This window comes from Pan troglodytes, chromosome 19 (assembly GCF_028858775.2).
Source record: "Pan troglodytes isolate AG18354 chromosome 19, NHGRI_mPanTro3-v2.0_pri, whole genome shotgun sequence".
NCBI lineage: Eukaryota > Metazoa > Chordata > Mammalia > Primates > Hominidae > Pan > Pan troglodytes.
The window spans coordinates 88,808,714-88,824,985 of record NC_072417.2 but is presented as its reverse complement, the minus strand read 5'-3'; the positions used below and the strand labels follow the sequence as shown (position 1 = coordinate 88,824,985).

Below are 16,272 nucleotides of genomic sequence, written 5' to 3'. Positions count from 1 at the left end.
TATACATAATCATATACATATACATACATACATACACATATATATATATATATTCATATATATATATATATATATACTTTAAAAAGTCCTAGGTGAGAAGATCTGGGCCAGGCTGGGCCAGGCCTGCAGGGTCACGACTGGAGGGTGTGGGCCCGGCCAGGCTGGCAGATGGGGCACTCACTGCCCTCGGCGCAGAGCTCACACAGCGCAGCGTGTTGGCACGGCAGCACTGCCCGCTTCTGTTCCTGACACTTAAGGCATTTCACCGACTGCATGTGGAACACGGCCTGCAGGGAAAGGGGCATCATGGTCACCATCCATGGGTCTGGCCCCAAGTTGAGCGAGGAGTTCCCTTGATCCTCACTGCAGCCCCTTGGGATGGGAAAACTGAGGTACCGAGCTCAACAGTGTGCTCCCAGACCCCTGTTGGCAGGTGAGAGAGCAGGCTGAGTCCACCTCTGCATGGGGCATGGCCAGGCTGCCACAAGACCCACCCCTCAGAGAGGCTTCGCCCAGTCTCATTTGACCTTGTAATCCCCAGATGGGGAAAATGAGGCCCAGAAAGGGCTGGGACATGCCCAGGGCCACACCTGGGGGCTTGGCTGCCCGAGAACAGAGGAAAGACAGCTCTTCCCACCATGCCACGTTGGCCCCTGGGACCCAGCAGGAGATCTGGGAAGGCAGGGGTAGCCCTGGGGTCCTGGGCCTCACTGGAAGGCCCACTGCTCCATGGAGGGTGTACAGGAGGACGCATTTGGGGCCCAGGCATTTGTGAGAAGCTTGGTCAGGGCCGCCCTCAGGGGTGCTGGGGGTGGCACCGACACCCCTCACCCCCAGCCTTTTCACCTTCCCCAGTGCACTCTCCTCACCCACTCCCAGCAGGCCGGCCTTTTGAGTGCCGGCCCAGTGCTGGGCAGAGGCTCTCAGGAGGGTGGCCATCCCTGGAGCAGCCTGGACCAGGTCAGAGTCCAAGAGCTGGCTGAGGCCACCGTGCATCCCACCCAGTGCTCCCCGACCTGGGCTGACCTTGTCCACTTGTTCCAGGTGGGCCCGCAGTTGTTTCTGGAGGGAGTAGAGGGTGGAGAGTGAGAGCGCCTCCAGGTCGGAGAAGGCGGGCAGGGCCTGGGGCTCAGGCCCTGCGTGTAGCCGCTCCAGCTCCTCCTGGAGCTTCTTCACCTGCACCTCCAGTGCATCCCGCTGCTCCCGGGCCAGCTCGCACTCGGCGCCCGCCGCACTGGCCCGCTCACCAGCCTCCTCCGCCTCTTTCTTCCAGGCATCACAAGCCTGTGGGGCCAGCATACAGTCTCATCACAATGGCCCTGCCCTGCCCCTGTCCCCAGAGAGCATCATCTTTTGGGGGCCACTCTGGCTGCGAGGCCTGGTGGGAAGCTGGGTTGGCTCTCTGGGAGGAGGGCAAGGAGGAGGCTGATGCTGTCTGCACAGAGGTTTCAGAACCTGCAGGAGACTCTCCCCTCTGTGGCCAGGGAAAGGGGCCTGGGCCTAGCACAGCAGGGGGCACAGGGTAGAGCTGGGATTCTGGCCAGCACCCATAGGGTAGCCGGCTGCAGCTGGACAGGGGGCCCATTTCAGAACCCAGAACCTTGGACTTGAAACCCTGGAGAGGCGAGGCTACTGGGAGGAGGCAGGTGGTCCTGGGACAGACTACAAGCAGCTCACAGAGAGAATTTGAAGCCTGCAACAACAGTAACCACCCAGGGTCCTGACTGGCAAAGCAAGTCCTCCCAGGGGGAGAGCGAGCGAACAAAACTGAGTTTCTGCTCTGTTCTTCAAGCCCCCGCTTTCCCCCACCCCACGCCCGCTCTGTGAAGGAAGGTCTTGGGCTGGATGCCACCTGGCACTGGGGAAGGCCGGCAGGCACGGGGCCTGGTACCTGCTTGGCCTGCTTCCAGGACTCCTCCCACTGCTTGATGGTGCTGTTGGCTTCATCCAGCTCTTGCCGAAGTCGGGCCAGCTCGGCAGCCCCTGGCCCTGATAGGAAAGCGGGGGAAGTGCCCGGGGAGAAGCTTCCAGAGGCAAAATGCTCCCAGATGCTGCTGTTCATCCCGTTCAGACCTGCCCCAAGGAGGGGAAGAACATCAGCTCTGGAGGGCTTTGGGCCCAGGCCCTGGCCAGCCCTGCCTCAGGGGTTCCAGGGACTGGCTGTCCACTGGATGGGTGTGCAAGGCTCCAGCTAGTGTCAGGCCAGAGAATTTTGCAGGGACAGGAAGGCTGTGAAGGTGCAGGTGGCATGGGCGGAGTCGGACCTAACCTTGAGTGCCACCTGCTAGTTGGTGCCACTCAACTTCCGAGGCTCAGCACCCTCATGTGGGAAACGGGACTCCCACACTGGCCTCACCGGGTAACTCAGGGGACTCAGGAAGTACTGCATGTGAGAGCAGTCCCAGGCCCCCGATAGTGGCAATTTATGATTGTGGCTTCACTTTTAGGCTAGGGCCTTTTTGCAGCCTGATGTGAGGCCCAGGAAGAGATAAAGAGGAAAAGACAGGCCAGAGCCTCATCGGATGGCAGAGCTGGGGCAGGAAGAGCTCAGGGAGCCTTGGGGCCATCCCCCTTGTTTTACAGACGAGGACCCTGGATAAAATGTTTTACCAAGAATCACACAAATTGTAAGTGGTAGGGCCAGGACACAGACAGGGAGTGTGGTTCCAAAGGCCTATGCTTTCCAGTCAACTATGCCGCGTGCACAGCCTCCCACCCACCGCCAACCCAGCTGCCCTCTGCTCACTCGCTCAACAGATGTTTACTAACATCAGGTCCCCCTGCTCTGGCCCCCAGGGCAGCCCCGGGCTTCCGAGAAGGACCCATATCCACCTCTGGCCTCACTCTGCCCATATGTACTTTCTGGTGACTTCTTCCTTGCTCCCTTTCCCACTAATCCAACCAGGATGTTCCAGAACCAGATTTAAGACGCTTTGCTCTCTGAGACACACAAGTGCACCCACAGAGGAGGGACATGGTCCTGTGCGGAGACCCTGTGGCATACACTGTCTGAGCCATCTGTCCCATCCCAGAGGAAGACCTCAGGGTCACCCCACCCACATGAGACCAGCCCTGCAGCAAGCTCTCCTGTCCCACCCATCTCTCCTCCTCCCTTGGAGAAGCTCTCCTGACTCTGCTGTCCAGGTAGGCCCCTCTATGATTCTCAGGAGGATCCCAATGGCTGGGCACCTCTGCTTCCCACACCGGCCACAGCTGCTGGACAGCAGGGACTGTTGCACTTACACCTGTATCAATACACCTGTGCTCAACAGTCACATGGTACAGGAAGGAGTGTGTGGCCAGTAAGTGGAGCTAAGTCTAGACGCCACCAGAAGCTGGGCATGGTGGTGCACGCCTGTGGTCCCAGCTACTCAGGAGGCTGATGTGGAAGGATTACCTGAGCTCAGGAGTTCCAGGCTGCAGTGAGCTAGGATCATGCCACTGCACTGCACTCCAGCCTGGGTGACAGACTGAGACCCTACTCGAAAAAAAAAAAAGATCCTATCCGAATATGGGGCAAGTCCGAAAAATGCAACACCAAGTACCTAAAGCTGACAGAATCAACGTAACAGAACAGCCTCTTCAAACTGGAAGGCGCTGAGAAATCCATGTGCTGTTCTGGGATCAGGAATGAGATAAGGGAAGCCACCAAACCCAATCAGAACTCTGAAGGGCCCATTCCCTGGGCCTGAGCAAAATGCTGGCACTCTCGGGGAGGGAGCTCCTGGTGTCTGCAGCTGCTGGGGGAGAGTGAGAGTGGTGGTGCCATGTGCTTCCCATCCCGCCCTCAGGAACATCCCCTGACACACACAAGAGGAGATGCACAGCCGGCCCGCAGTGGCACAGGCCTCTGTGCCATTCTTCTAGCCACTAAACCTTGAAGTGCCCTCAGAAACCCCCATTCCATACCATTCTAATTCTGTGGGCAAACAGCCTTCTGGGCCAGCCCTGGGCCTCCCTGGAGCCTCTGCCCGGCAGGAAGGGCACCTGAAGCCAGGGGTTAACCTGTCTGGCTTCTCCCTTGGTCCCCTGTGAACCCGGCTGGTGCGAGCCAGCCTCTCGGAGCCTGGGGTGACTGGGCAGAACAGAACCATGCTGTGAAAGAGACCAGGCCCAGCCCTGGCGACTGAGACCCCTGCTCTCACCTGCACTGGCCTCGTGCCTAGCACTTCAGCCCCATTACTCCATTCAATGCTCACAACATTAGGAGGTGGATGCTGCCGTTATACCCATTTCACAGCAGAGGAAACTAAGGCAGAGAGGCTCAATCACTTGTCCAGGGTCACACAGACAGGAATCTGACTCTGCCTCCTCGCCCAAGGCCTCTGCCCTAACCCCCAGCCTAGCTGATATGCCGTAGATGGGGTGGCCAGAGGCACCTCCTAAAGGCGCAGGTTCCTACCCCAGTTCTCCGGAGTGAACCACTCCCTCTCTTACCCAAAGATCCATGTGATGCTGAGGTTCCCAAAAATGTGTTTTCCGACTGGCTCAGGTGGCCCTGGGGCTGCTGCAGGAAATGCGAGGAGAGGCTGACGGGAGGGGACGGGGATGCTGAGTGGAAGGAGGCAGAGCTGCCCAAGGAGCCGGGGATGTTCACGGGCGCAGAGCTCTGCAGCAAGCTGCCGCCTGCAAGAGAGGCCCGGGGAGGACGGGCTGGGTGAGGGCAGCGGAAGCCAGGCGGGCCACACAGAGCAAGGGGCCTGGGCCAGGCAGGAACCCGAGGAGTCCTCCAGGCTGCCCTGCCCACCCACACCCAGTACCGATGGTGATGCTTCCTGGGTGGGGCACTGTGCTGTTATCGAAAGTCTTCTCCAGGGCGGCCACGCCAAACTCATTCAGGTCCAGGTCATCCAAAGCAGACTCTAGGGACAGAGAAGAGTGGGATGTGACCTCCCGAGGGCCCATCTGACCCTGACCACCTCGTCTACTGCCCACGCTGCATCTTCACGCCCATGCTACGCTGGGTCTGTATTCTCCCAAGCCCCTGTGCCCTTCCTTCAGCTGCTTCCTATGCCAATCCTGACTCCTGACTTCTGACACCGTCTGCCAGTCATGTCCAACCCAAATGCCTCTCCTTTCTGAATCTTCTTTGCTACTTCCAGGAGAAATCACATCCCCATCCAGGGTCCCTGCCTCGGACAAGGGTCTTGTCCCCTGATGTTACAACTCGAGGGTCTCAGCCCCGGGATCAGTGGGGGTGGGCGGGTCTCTGGGCACTCAGTGGCTGGTGTATAGCAGGTGCTTGACAAATGTCCACTGGGTGGGAAGTTTCCCTCTAGAGGGCAGGAGCAGCATGTTGTCATCTGTCTCCTCAGTGCCTGCCACAGGACCTGGCACAAAGCGGGCACCTAGAAATGAGTACTGAAAGAAAGGAGCACCAACTTCTAGCACCAGGAATTCTGAGAACGTCGTGCTGGCCATTCACTACACAAGGACACCAGTGAGATGAGTGGGGACTGAACGACACGTCTTGGGGTGAGACTGTACTCACCAAGGGGAAAAGGCACCTCTTTCTAATTTGCACAAAGGAGCTCAAAGGGTCAGTCCTGGCCCTACACCTTGGGGTCATTTCCCCTTTAGCTCAAAGGACTCAGAGTGCCCATCCCCTGATTTTCCCAAGACAGATGTCTAAGGGGTCTGGTGTGCTGATTTGAGACTCGCTTCAGAGACTGGGGGGTCTCTGACCCCAGACCCAGTCCTGGGCTTTCAAACAGAAATGGCCTAGTTACCTATGACTGACTCTACCGTGTCGCTGGTGGGGTAGAAGGGCAGAGCGTTTGCATTCATGCCGGGGACGCTGCTGGTGCCCACTGGGCTAGGGGGGGTAGCTGCCAGGCTGGAGGTGATACTAGAAGAGATGCTTGAGGTCAGGGGGCTGCCTGCGGGGAGGATGCCCAGCATGTCCTGCAACGAGAGAGGGAAGAGGAGAAGCAATGGTAGGCCTGCATACGGAGGCCAGGACGAGAGGCTGGAGAGGGGCTGGGGGCAAGGGAAATGGCCCGTGCCAGCTCTAGTCCGGGTGCCCCCATGCCCACATGGGCCCCGGCACACCCGACACCTTGTTGAGAGCATGGAGCTGGAGGTGCGGAGGCTGCCAGGCCCATTCGCCCCTACAGTCCTGTAGCAGGGAAGAGAGAAGCGAGTACAGGGCCTGGCAGAGTGCAGAGGTTCCAGGAACACTTTCTCCACCGAGTCTAGGAGGTGAGGGGCTCCAGGGCCTGACCCCCTACCCTCTCTGGATTTGTGGCTGGGACCCCACTTTAGTCCTGCCCTCAGCTTTTGGGAAAAGTGGTGCCTCCCACTCCCCGAAGCCTCCTGGGGTTCTGGGCCACTCCTGTCCACAGCAGAGGGGAGGAAGGGGGCTGAGAGCTCTATACCTGTTTGGGCTGAAGCAGAGGCTGCTCTTGACTCCTGGGCTCTAATGAGTGGGGTTTTAATTTGGCCTGAGGGAGAAAATTCAGGGAGTGGATGAATGTGGTGCTGGGGGGTCCCTGAGTCCATCTGACCCTGAGGCTGCAGGTACCAGGGGGCAGGTGGTGGCAGACATGCAACCCCTCTTCACATGCATGCACATACCCCCTTCTTCCTCCCCACCCCCTACTCCCTTCCCCTGCCCTAAGCAGGGAGCTGCCCTTCTCCTCCCGGTGACACTAGGCCTCATGTAAGCCCAGAAGGTATCTCTCTCCAGGCCCAGTTAGGGACCCCTGTGTCCTGCTTCCCCAGGCCCTGCCTTTCCATGAAGGCAGTTCAGGGCAGCAGAAGGACCACACCCAGGCGGGATCTGGCTCCTCTCCTAACCAGCTCTGCGGCCCAGGGGAGGCTGTGCAGCCTCCCCAGCCTTCCTGTCTTCAGCTGCAAATGGGCTGACACTGCTCCCTCTGTTCAGTCCTGAAGAGGCCGAGGACAGTGGAGTCCTAGCTCCCAGTCATCCTCCCCGTAGCTGGACCAAGACACTCCTCCAAGATTCTCTTGCCCCACGCAGGAGAAGGCTAACCTCACTGCTGCCTCCCTCATCCCTTACCTGGCATTTGAAATTTTTCAGGTACTCGGCTCCCACCTGGTCTTCCCTCTCGAAGCCGGGAGCCTTCTTATAGCTGCCAGGGGCCAGGCCAGACTCCCCAGGGAAGACGATGCCCTCCAGGTTTGGGGGCTTCCTGATGGAGCCCGGTGGGGAGCCGCAGAGGTTAGACGGGCTGCCTAGGCTGCTGTTTCTACAGAGGAGCTGCGGAGAAGGAGGGAAGGGAGTGGGCCCGTGGGCACAGCGCAGGCTGGTGCGTGGCCCGTCCTCCACCCTCCCCAGAGGGAGTCTTCAAGGGGCTCAATTCCACTTTCATCTGCCAACGAGCAGCAGTGACCACTCGGGGAGCCCGAAGCTCACGAAGGAAAGGGGAGTGACCTCAGGCTTTGTCCCTGCCACCAGTCCTACAGGCTCATCAGCACAGGCTCTGGGGACTGCCCTACCCCACCCCCGGGCCTGGGCTTTTGACGAAGAATGCTGAGATGGAAAAGACAGATCCCCCTGGCCTGAGGACAAATACCAGGATGGTCTCCCAAGCCCAGGCTGAAAGGGCCTAGGAGGCAAGTGTTGGCTCTGTCAGGCATGGTGCCCACCCACTCCCCAGGATGGACACGTACGGCACTGAGGTCAGGGGCATGCGGGCTGGAGGGGCTCACAGGCACCGAGTCTCCGGCGGCGGACGGCATGTACAGGACAGGACCCGGCTGGGTGGGGCTGGACACAGCTGAGGAAGGCTGCAGGTCGTCACTCAGGGGTGGCTCTGCAAGAGTCAGGGGCAGGGGTCAGCAGGCCCGAGCCAGCTCTGTCCCTCCAAAAATGCTCCTGGGTCCCTTCCAAAGGAGACCACAAATCCCCCTGCACATAAAGGGAAGGTTCCTACGACATCTCTAGTAACACCATGTCTGTGCATTTACTGTGTGCCAGGCACTGTGCCAGCACTTTGCAGTAATTGTGAATCTTCATGGTGACCAGAAGATACCAGTAATATGGTCTCCATTTTATAAATAACAAAACTGAGGCTCAGAGAGGTAAGGTAAACCCACCAAAGTGACAGAGCTAAAACACAGAAGAGCTGGGACTTGAACGCTGATCTGTACAACTCCAAAGCCTGAATCACTTCCTTATGCCGTCTCAGCCAGGCGGTCCCAATGCCCATGGCTGGGGACCACCTCTGCATCAAGAATATGCTTCTCCCACCCAGGGCCCTCGATTTATTTTCCATTCTTATCTCAGAGATAGGGCCTGAGCCTGGAAAGAGGTTAAGGAGACCCAGGGCAGTATCTTGGGGTGGAAAGAGGTGTTAACAGGTACAAACTGGAGCTCTGTCTCTGAGACTGGTGGCGGCCTACAGTATCATGCTGAGGATCCAGACCCACACTGTCCCACAAGGCAGCCAAAAGCCACATGTGGCTACTGAGCCCCTGAAACAGGCTGGTCTGAATGGAAATATCCCGTAGGCATTAAAATGCATATCAGATCTCATAGACTTAGTACAAAAAAAGGTAAAATGTCGATATTTTTGTATATTGATTATTAAAATAACCTTTTATGTTGGGCTAAATACAAATATGTTATTAAAATTAATTTAACAACATATTTTCCAATGTTTAATTCTTTTTTAATTTTTTTTTTCTTCTTTTTTTAAGACAGAGTCTCGCCCTGTTGCCCAGGCTGGAGTGCGGCGGCATGATCTCGGCTCACTGCAACCTCTGCTTCCTGGGTTCAAGTGATTCTCATGCCTCAGCCTCCCGAGTAGTTGGGATTACAGGCATGTGCCACCATGCCCAGCTTATTTTCATATTTTGCTATTTTTGTTAACATGCTTAAATATTTTAACTTTAAAATGACGTATGGGGGTTGCACTATATTCTGACTGGCTAGCTCTGCTCTAGAGGCCTGAGCAGGATTCAGCAGAGAAGAGCTCCATGTTCCATTAGTGATGTCTGTCATGGGTATGACATGGGGTGGCTGGTGGGATTTGCCAAGTCAGCCATGGGAGGCACAGTGCCTCAACCCTCCCTGGAACCATGAGTGCTCAACCAGGCGGACAATCCCTGCAGTCTCTATCTCACTACTTTGGAAGCTCTAGGCCTTCAAGGCTACTTCCAGAAAGGTGGGGGAATGGAGCTTCCAGTGGGGACAAGGCCTGCTGCTGGCAGGCCAGAACTCCTGTGCAGGGCATACTGCCAGGGGCCATCCCTGGCCTAAGCCTGAGCTAGCCAGGCGAGGGAGGGGTGGGAGAGGGCCCTGCCCCGGGGCAATGGGAACAGCATACGTTCTACGTGGGCAAAGGCGCAGAAGGGTCCTCGGGGACAGCTGCCCGACTGCTGCATGTCGTTGCACTTGGTGGACTTGTAGATCTGGAGGGCAGAGCACAGGCAAGTCAGGCTCAGGCCCTGAGGGAAGGCCGGGCAGGCTCCCCTTCCTCCAGCATGAGTGCGCTGGCTTAGTCATCTCTTGCCCTGTGTTCCCGGCCCCTCCCCTCCCCTCTACTATGTCTCTCCCTACCAGCTTCTTACTCAAACTCCTGAGGCAGCCCACCACCACTCCCCATTGTCACTGACAGCCTCCGTTCTGGGGCCACAGGTCCCACCAGCCCTCCCAAAGGGATCCCCCAGTGACTCTCCACTCACGGGCATGGCCAGGTCTGTGCCTCCAAGCGTGCCTCCTGGGCATTAAGGGAGCCACAATCTCAGGCAACTACCCCTGCCAATGTGAACCCTGTCAGGATACCCTGGGTTGTGACCTATACTAAGTAACCTTCCACTCTGCTGTCTGCAGCTACATAAGGTAGTTTCTGTCCGCGTGTCTACCTCAGGGTGTCCTGGCTTCCATGGAACACCAAGGGCAGGGACTGCAGGTGCCTCTCTGAACCCCAGACAAGACCTAGGCACACAGATATGGCCCAGGCTACCTCTTGGGGCCAGAGGGCAAGGGAACTGTGTTAGGGAGGTTGCTGATAATCTAGGCCCTGATAGGAGACAGGGCAACAGGAAGGAGCTTATTTTTTTTCAATCCTTTTTTTTTTTTTTTTTTTGATGGAGTCTCGCTCTGTCACCCAGGCTGGAGTGCAGTGGTGCGATCTTGGCTCACTGCAACTTCCGCCTCCCGGGTTCAAGCGATCCTCCCACCTCAGCCTCCCGAGTAGCTGGGGTTACAGGCGCTCACCACCAAATCTGGCTAATTTTTGTATATTTAGTAGAGATAGCATGTTGCAGGGTAGTCTCAAACTCCTGACCTCAAGTGATGCACCCACCTCGGCCTCCCAGAGTGCTGGAATTATAGGCATAAGCCACCGTGCCTGGCCCTATTTTTTCAATCCTGATGTCACTGGATTACAAGCACCATGAGTGGTGGAAAGCCCAGAGTGGCCAGGTCGCCACACTCCATCTACACCTGCCCTGTCAGGAGGCCTGGGGGACACAGAACTGGAAGCAGAAGGCTGCTTGGTGAGCGTGGGCTCAGAATAGGAGAAGATGCCAAATTCAGCGTGCAGGGATCCTCTAGGCACTGCCAGGGGAGAGCTGGTGGCCACAAGTCCCTCTTCCAGGATGGCATCAGGATGGGTTCTGCCAACATCTCCACTGATCCTGCCTGCCTCTCTCCTTACTTCCCAAAGCCACCCCCCCACCCTGCTGTGGGGCCCACCTCGGGGTGGAACTGCTGCTCGGTGCGGGTGTGGCAGTACTGGCAGGCGTCTCCGTTCTCACACTTGCCAGGGTCTCCCCACTCATCCCCGTGCTTGACGTTTGGACATGGAGACGACCTGGCCAACAAGAGGGTGGGGTCAGATGGAGAAAGGAGAAGGTGAGATCGGAGCCTAGCAAGTGCCACCTGGACCCAGCCTCATAGGCATGAGCACAGAAATGGAAAAGACCAGCTGCAGAGTCAGGGCCTTGCTGGTGCCACAAGCCAAGCTTTTTCTCTGACCCAGCCTGGCCGAATCACCACAAAGGATACTGTTTGATTCCCCTCAGCCAGGCCCTCCCACTAGCCCAAGTAGGGTCAGGCTGGAGCTACAACCACACTGTCCACGCTGTGGCCTGGTCCTCATTCAACACATTCCCCTCAGGATCAGGAGCGGTGGAGCCTCAGAGACGGTCTGACCAGGGTCCTCATTCATGCAGGAGGTGAAGCTGGGCTCCTACTGTCCAGCTATCCTCACTATGCCCTCCCCTGGGCCCTGGGCTTGCGATCCTGTCATCCCCAGGACCAGCCTCCCCTCCTCCCGGAGAGCCAGTGGGAGCAGCCTCTGCCTGACCCCTTCCCTGCCACTCCTCCCTCCCGTGGCTGGCCTCCTGGGGCCTAAGGACCTGTATTTGTGCTTCCGGGGGCTCCGCCGCCGGTCCTTGCTGTTGTGGTAGTAGGGACAGGCATAGCCTTGGCGGCACAGCCGCGGGGGCTTCTTGCAAGGCTCCGTCTTATAGTTCCCCAGCACATAAGCAGTCTCTGCACAGGGGGCCAGAGGGCAGGGGTCAGGTGAGAGGAGCTGGAGCACCCCAAGACTAGCAGGACTGGAGTGGAGGGAAGGAGAAGCCACTGGGAAGGAGTCCAAGACAGGAGGCCCCTGCCAGATGTGAGTAGGGCCCCTCCTCCCAGGCCATGGCACAGCCCCAGGTGCAGCAAGGACAACAGATGCTGTCCATCAGAGAGACACTCACAGCTCACAGGGTGAAAGGGCACTCTTGCAGGGCGGAAAACATTTGCATGTGCACTTATGTACGTGCCTGTGCACATGTGAAAGCCTGGAGGGATCTTGGGAACATGATGTGTCAGGGAAAACGCCCCTAGAGGCGCCTTTTGAATGGTGGGTGTAGGGTGGGATGCGGGCCAGGTCGGGGCCTCGGCTAGAGCAGGCAGTAGGGGGTGGTGAGCCAAATCCCCAGGGCAGCTATGAGCAGGATTATAGGGAGGGCGCGGCCGAGGCGTGGATGCCTGTACCTTGCCACCGAGGCTCCTCACTGAGGATCTTTTCTATCATGGCATGGCTCGCAGCCCCAGCCGACTGGCCCTCTATGCTCCCCTCTACCGTGGTCTGGCCATTCTGCAAGGCCTCCATGGCCTGAAGCTCCCTGGGAGGAGAGGAAAGAACAGAGAGGGTGGAGAGGGGGCATGAGGGGGCAAGAACCAGAGTGCCAGCCCTCCACTGCAGTCTGAGGTACTCACCATCATTAGCCGCCAGGCCCCTGCCCTGGACCCCAGCCTACTGCCATCAGCCCAGCCCAGCACCCAGCCCACCTGATGTCGTAGACAGGGGAGCGGAGGTCATGGGGCCCGTGGGCAAAAGCGCAGTGCAGGCCGTTTTTGGTGCAGTTGCCTTTCGAGTCTGTCTCGTGGATGCAGATTCCAGTTTTGTAGTAACGAAGGTGGTACCTGCGCTCAGTGTCCCCTGTGGTTCTGTGCAGGAATGGGCACCTGGAACACGGTAGTGGGGGTCACTCAACTTTGCTGCCTGCAGCCTAGGCTTCCCTGCCTACCCCCTGCCCTTACCCCAACTGTTTTTGTTGTTGTTGTTTGTTTGTTTTGTTTTGTTTTTGAGACGGAGTCTTGCTCTGTCGCCAGGCTGGAGTGCAGTGGCACGATCTTGGCTCATTGCAACTCTGACTCCCTGGTTCAAGTGATTCTCCTGCCTCAGCCTCCCGAGTAGCTGGGACTACAGGCACACACCACTATGCCCAGCTAATTTTTGTATTTTTAGTAGAGACGGGGTTTCACCATGTTGGCCAGGATGGTCTCGATCTCCTGACCTCATGATCTGCCCACCGCAACCTCCCAAAGTGCTAGGATTACAAGCATGAGCCACTGCGCCTGGCCTTTCCCCAACCATTGAACAGCTTTCACTATGGCCTGGAAGGTGCACTAGGAAGAAGGCAATGATGAGCCCTGCTGCGAGGTAACAGAACTGCCCTGCTGCTGCCTGCAGCCTAAATGGGGCCCAACAGGGCCTGGCATTCCAGGGCAGGACAGACATCGGAGAACAAATGCTGCCCAGGCTTGGGGGCCGTCAGAGAAGCAAATGATCTACTCAAAACTCAGGTATAGCCTTCATCCCCTGAGTGCTTCGTTAGGCTAGGGGTAGGGTCAGCAATCCTTGGGCCTCCGTGAGAAAGAGGTGCTAGGCTGGGCCAGTAGCTCACACCTACAATCTCAGCACTTTGGGAGGCAAGGCAAGAGGATCATTTGAGGCCCGGAATTTGAGACCAGCCTGGGCAACACAATGAAGACATCCCCTCACCCATCTCTACAAATTAAAAATGTTTTAAATCATGGCCAGGCGTGGTGGCTCACCCCTGTAAATCCCAACACTTGTGGGAGGCCGAGGCGGGTGGATCACCTGAGGTCAGGAGTTTGAGACCAGCTTGGACAACATGGCAAAACCCCGTCTCTACTAAAAATACAAAAAATTAGCAGGGCATGGTGGCCTGCGCCTGTAATCCCAGCTACTTGGGAGGCTGAGGTAGAATTGCTTGAACCCGAGAGGTGGAGGTTGCAGTGAGCCGACATGGAAGTGCCAGTGGAAGCAGGTGCCCATTCCAGCCTCGGCAACAGAGCGGACTCCATCTCAAAAAAAAAGAAATCAACTGAAGCCAGGCATAGTGGCTCATGACTGTAATTCCAGCACTTTGGGAGGCCAAGGAGGGCGGATCACCTGAGGTCAGGAGGTCGAGACTAGCCTGGTCAGCATGGTAAAACCCTGTCTCTACTAAAAATGCAAAATTAGCTGGGTATTGTGGTGCACGCCTGCAGTCCCAGCTACTTGGGAGGCTGAGGCAGGAAAATCACTTGCACCCAGGAGGCGGAGGTTGCAGTGAGCCAAGATCGCACCCCTGCACTCCAGCCTGGGCAACAGAGTAGAGTTTGAGGGTGCAGCGAGGATGCTGCCACTGCACTCCAGCCTGGGGGAAAGAGGGAGACCCTGTCTAAATAAATAAATAAAATTATAAAAATTTTAAAAAAGAAAGAGGGCTGACGAAGGGAAGGCTCTATGAGACAAGCAGGGTCAGTGAATGTTCCGTCGGTGACACTCCCAGGTGTGGCACCTCCCTATGTCTGTCATTAGTGCGACACTCCCAGGTGTGGCACCTCCCTATGTCAGTGCAACACTCCCAGGTGTGGCACCTCCCTGTGTCTGTCAGTGCTGTGCCCTATTTCTCTACAGAGATTTGCAGTAAGATATTTAGGGTCAGCAAACCTGGGCACCGGTGAGGCGCTCTCTCTAAACAGCCAGCTTTGGTGGGAACTGCATGGGATGTGATCCCCAGGAGAGGATGAAAAAAGGCCAGGGAGCCTCCTGGGTTCAGATGTGGGCCCTTAGGCTTAGTGAAAGAAAGGCCTGTCTTAGGTTTCCTAAAAGTGGGAAAGGGAAATGGTACCTCCCCGCAGCCTACCGCCAGGGATGGTGGGGTCTGAGTCCAGGCTCGGGCCATGGGCTGGGCTGCAACCAGTCCTCTGGATGGCTTCCCAGAATCTGCCCAGCCTACCCTGAGGGCATCTGACCCAGAAGGAGACACGGGGCTCCTCTGAGGACAGGCTGGGTCACTCACTCGTCGCCCTCCGGGCAGAGGCCTGTAGCCTCGTCGTACTTGGTGCAGTAGACGTCAGGGCTGTAATTGAAGGTGCCGTCCCGACGGCGGATGGACCGGCGGCGCCGCTGGTTCACGAAGTGCCAGTGGAAGCAGGTGTAGGGCCGATGCTGCGTGCATTTGTGTTGCACAAAGAGTGGGCACTGCTCTGTGCGGAATTCTTTCAGGTACCTGCAGAGAGAGCCCCGCATGGGGCAGGCCGGGAGCAGAGAATGAAGTCTCTTGCTTCCCAGCAAGAAGTTAGCCGCCAAGTCCCCTGAGGGCCCTGCTCTGGGGTGCTAGTTCCACTGGAACACCAGGAGAGACCCAGAGCCGTAAGGCTACACCTCAGCTCTAGGATCCAAACCAACACCCCAGTCCCACACCAGCCTGAAAGGCAGGAACCACAGACCACAGGGGCCTCGGCGGTCAGCTGTCCGCTGTGTTGACCAGCTGTGGCGTTAATCAGCAGCTTGGTTCTCTGAGCCCTTTCCAAGGTTTCCCAAGCCAAACCACTAATCACAGGCAAAGGGCTGCAAATAAGAGCATGAGGCGCCTCTGCCAAACTCTACAGGCCTCTGCTACCCAGGTCCACCTGCCTGTTGTTGCAGGCCTCGCCTGTACCATGAGCTGGGGCTGTGGGCTGAGAGGAGATATCTACAGATAAGCACTTAGGCTTTTCAGCTCTGAAGCTGAAAGCCCAGGTCACAAGGCATCCCTCGGGACTACTGACTCAGTAATTACCGTCCTGTCTGCCCGCCTCCGCCCAGAGACATTTCCTAGCACTGCCTAGATCTGTGCTTGGGGAAAATCTTATACCGAAGTTCTGAAGATACCCGCCCCCCACCCCCGCCCCTGCTGCTCCAGCCTGTTCTGTCCCCAGTCGTGTCACCTCATGTGAGTACCTGCAGCAGCCGGGCTATTTATGTCCTGGGGGCATGAAGCTGTCTCCTTTTGGCCGCCTCCTCCCAACCTTCACTGGTCTCTCTCCTCTGCCCTGCATGTGTAACAGCCAAGACACTCCCAAATCTCTTCTCCCACATTCCACCCAGTGGAAGGCCCCAGACCCACTTACCCCCTTACATCTGGGTTTTTGTTCGCTACATGTGTCCAGGTTGGAGGGTCTCCTAGACTGGGCTCCCCTGCCCCCGGCCCCAGGAAGGACAGGCAGTTAGTATAGTTCTCTTTAGTCTCTCGAGCCTAACAATGCAAGCAACAAATGGCTTGGGATAGGACATCTAACGTCATCGAGAAGGATGGTGCCAGAGGCTTGGAGACTGCAGAAAGAAGCATGAAGGGAACAGAAGTCGATCCAAAAAAGGGATCCTCGACCCAGGCTGGGATGCGGGAAGGAGGAAGGGGGAAGAGGGGAGGAGAGGTACTAGTGGATGAAGAATTTGAAGGTGTTTTTGGAACAGAAACAGTATGAGCTTAGAAACAGAGTGTGTCTGGTTCTAAGAGCTCCCAGTACCTTCGTGGATGTGCGTGGAATAGGAAGGGAACTGGAAAAGAGAAAAGGAGGATGAGGTGAGGTGCAGGAGGCAAATTGCAAATTTCAAGGGTCTCATCTCTGGGCTCTAGGTACATCCTGAAGACCCCAGGCAGAAATCTGGAAGCCTCCCTATGGCCTGATGCTCTCCTGGTCCCTTTGGCATTTGAAGCAAAGGTTCTTCTCCTTTACTGTCTGGTTAG

The 16,272-nt window shown here is 57.2% G+C and overlaps 2 protein-coding genes across 6 annotated transcripts in view; one reads left to right on the top strand and one right to left on the bottom strand.

Annotated features, from left to right (window-relative positions):
* Positions 1-32: 32 nt before the first annotated feature.
* UNK (unk zinc finger) overlaps positions 33-16,272 on the bottom strand; it is a 39,544-nt gene continuing 23,304 nt past the window's right edge. For 2 of the 5 annotated variants that reach the window (XM_016930896.4, XM_063799306.1), the window contains exons 2-16: positions 14,563-14,772; positions 12,257-12,433; positions 11,960-12,090; positions 11,332-11,467; positions 10,667-10,784; positions 9,294-9,378; positions 7,675-7,778; positions 7,022-7,222; positions 6,378-6,443; positions 5,730-5,904; positions 4,761-4,862; positions 4,438-4,626; positions 1,892-2,073; positions 1,027-1,284; positions 33-287 (exon numbers count right to left, since the gene is read on the bottom strand). In XM_016930896.4, the coding sequence (XP_016786385.1) occupies positions 132-287; positions 1,027-1,284; positions 1,892-2,073; positions 4,438-4,626; positions 4,761-4,862; positions 5,730-5,904; positions 6,378-6,443; positions 7,022-7,222; positions 7,675-7,778; positions 9,294-9,378; positions 10,667-10,784; positions 11,332-11,467; positions 11,960-12,090; positions 12,257-12,433; positions 14,563-14,772 (2,290 nt within the window). In that variant the 3' untranslated portion in view covers positions 33-131. Of the gene's footprint in view, positions 288-1,026; positions 1,285-1,891; positions 2,074-4,437; positions 4,627-4,760; positions 4,863-5,729; positions 5,905-6,377; positions 6,444-7,021; positions 7,223-7,635; positions 7,779-9,293; positions 9,379-10,666; positions 10,785-11,331; positions 11,468-11,959; positions 12,091-12,256; positions 12,434-14,562; positions 14,773-16,272 lie in introns of all 5 variants that reach the window. The other 3 variants (XM_016930897.4, XM_063799304.1, XM_063799305.1) reach the window with 2 other exon arrangements.
* Positions 2,578-3,430, top strand: LOC101058073 (uncharacterized). The gene has a single exon (XM_003953189.6). It carries the CDS (start codon positions 2,677-2,679, stop codon positions 3,304-3,306), a length of 630 nt encoding a protein of 209 aa, XP_003953238.1. The 5' UTR covers positions 2,578-2,676; the 3' UTR covers positions 3,307-3,430.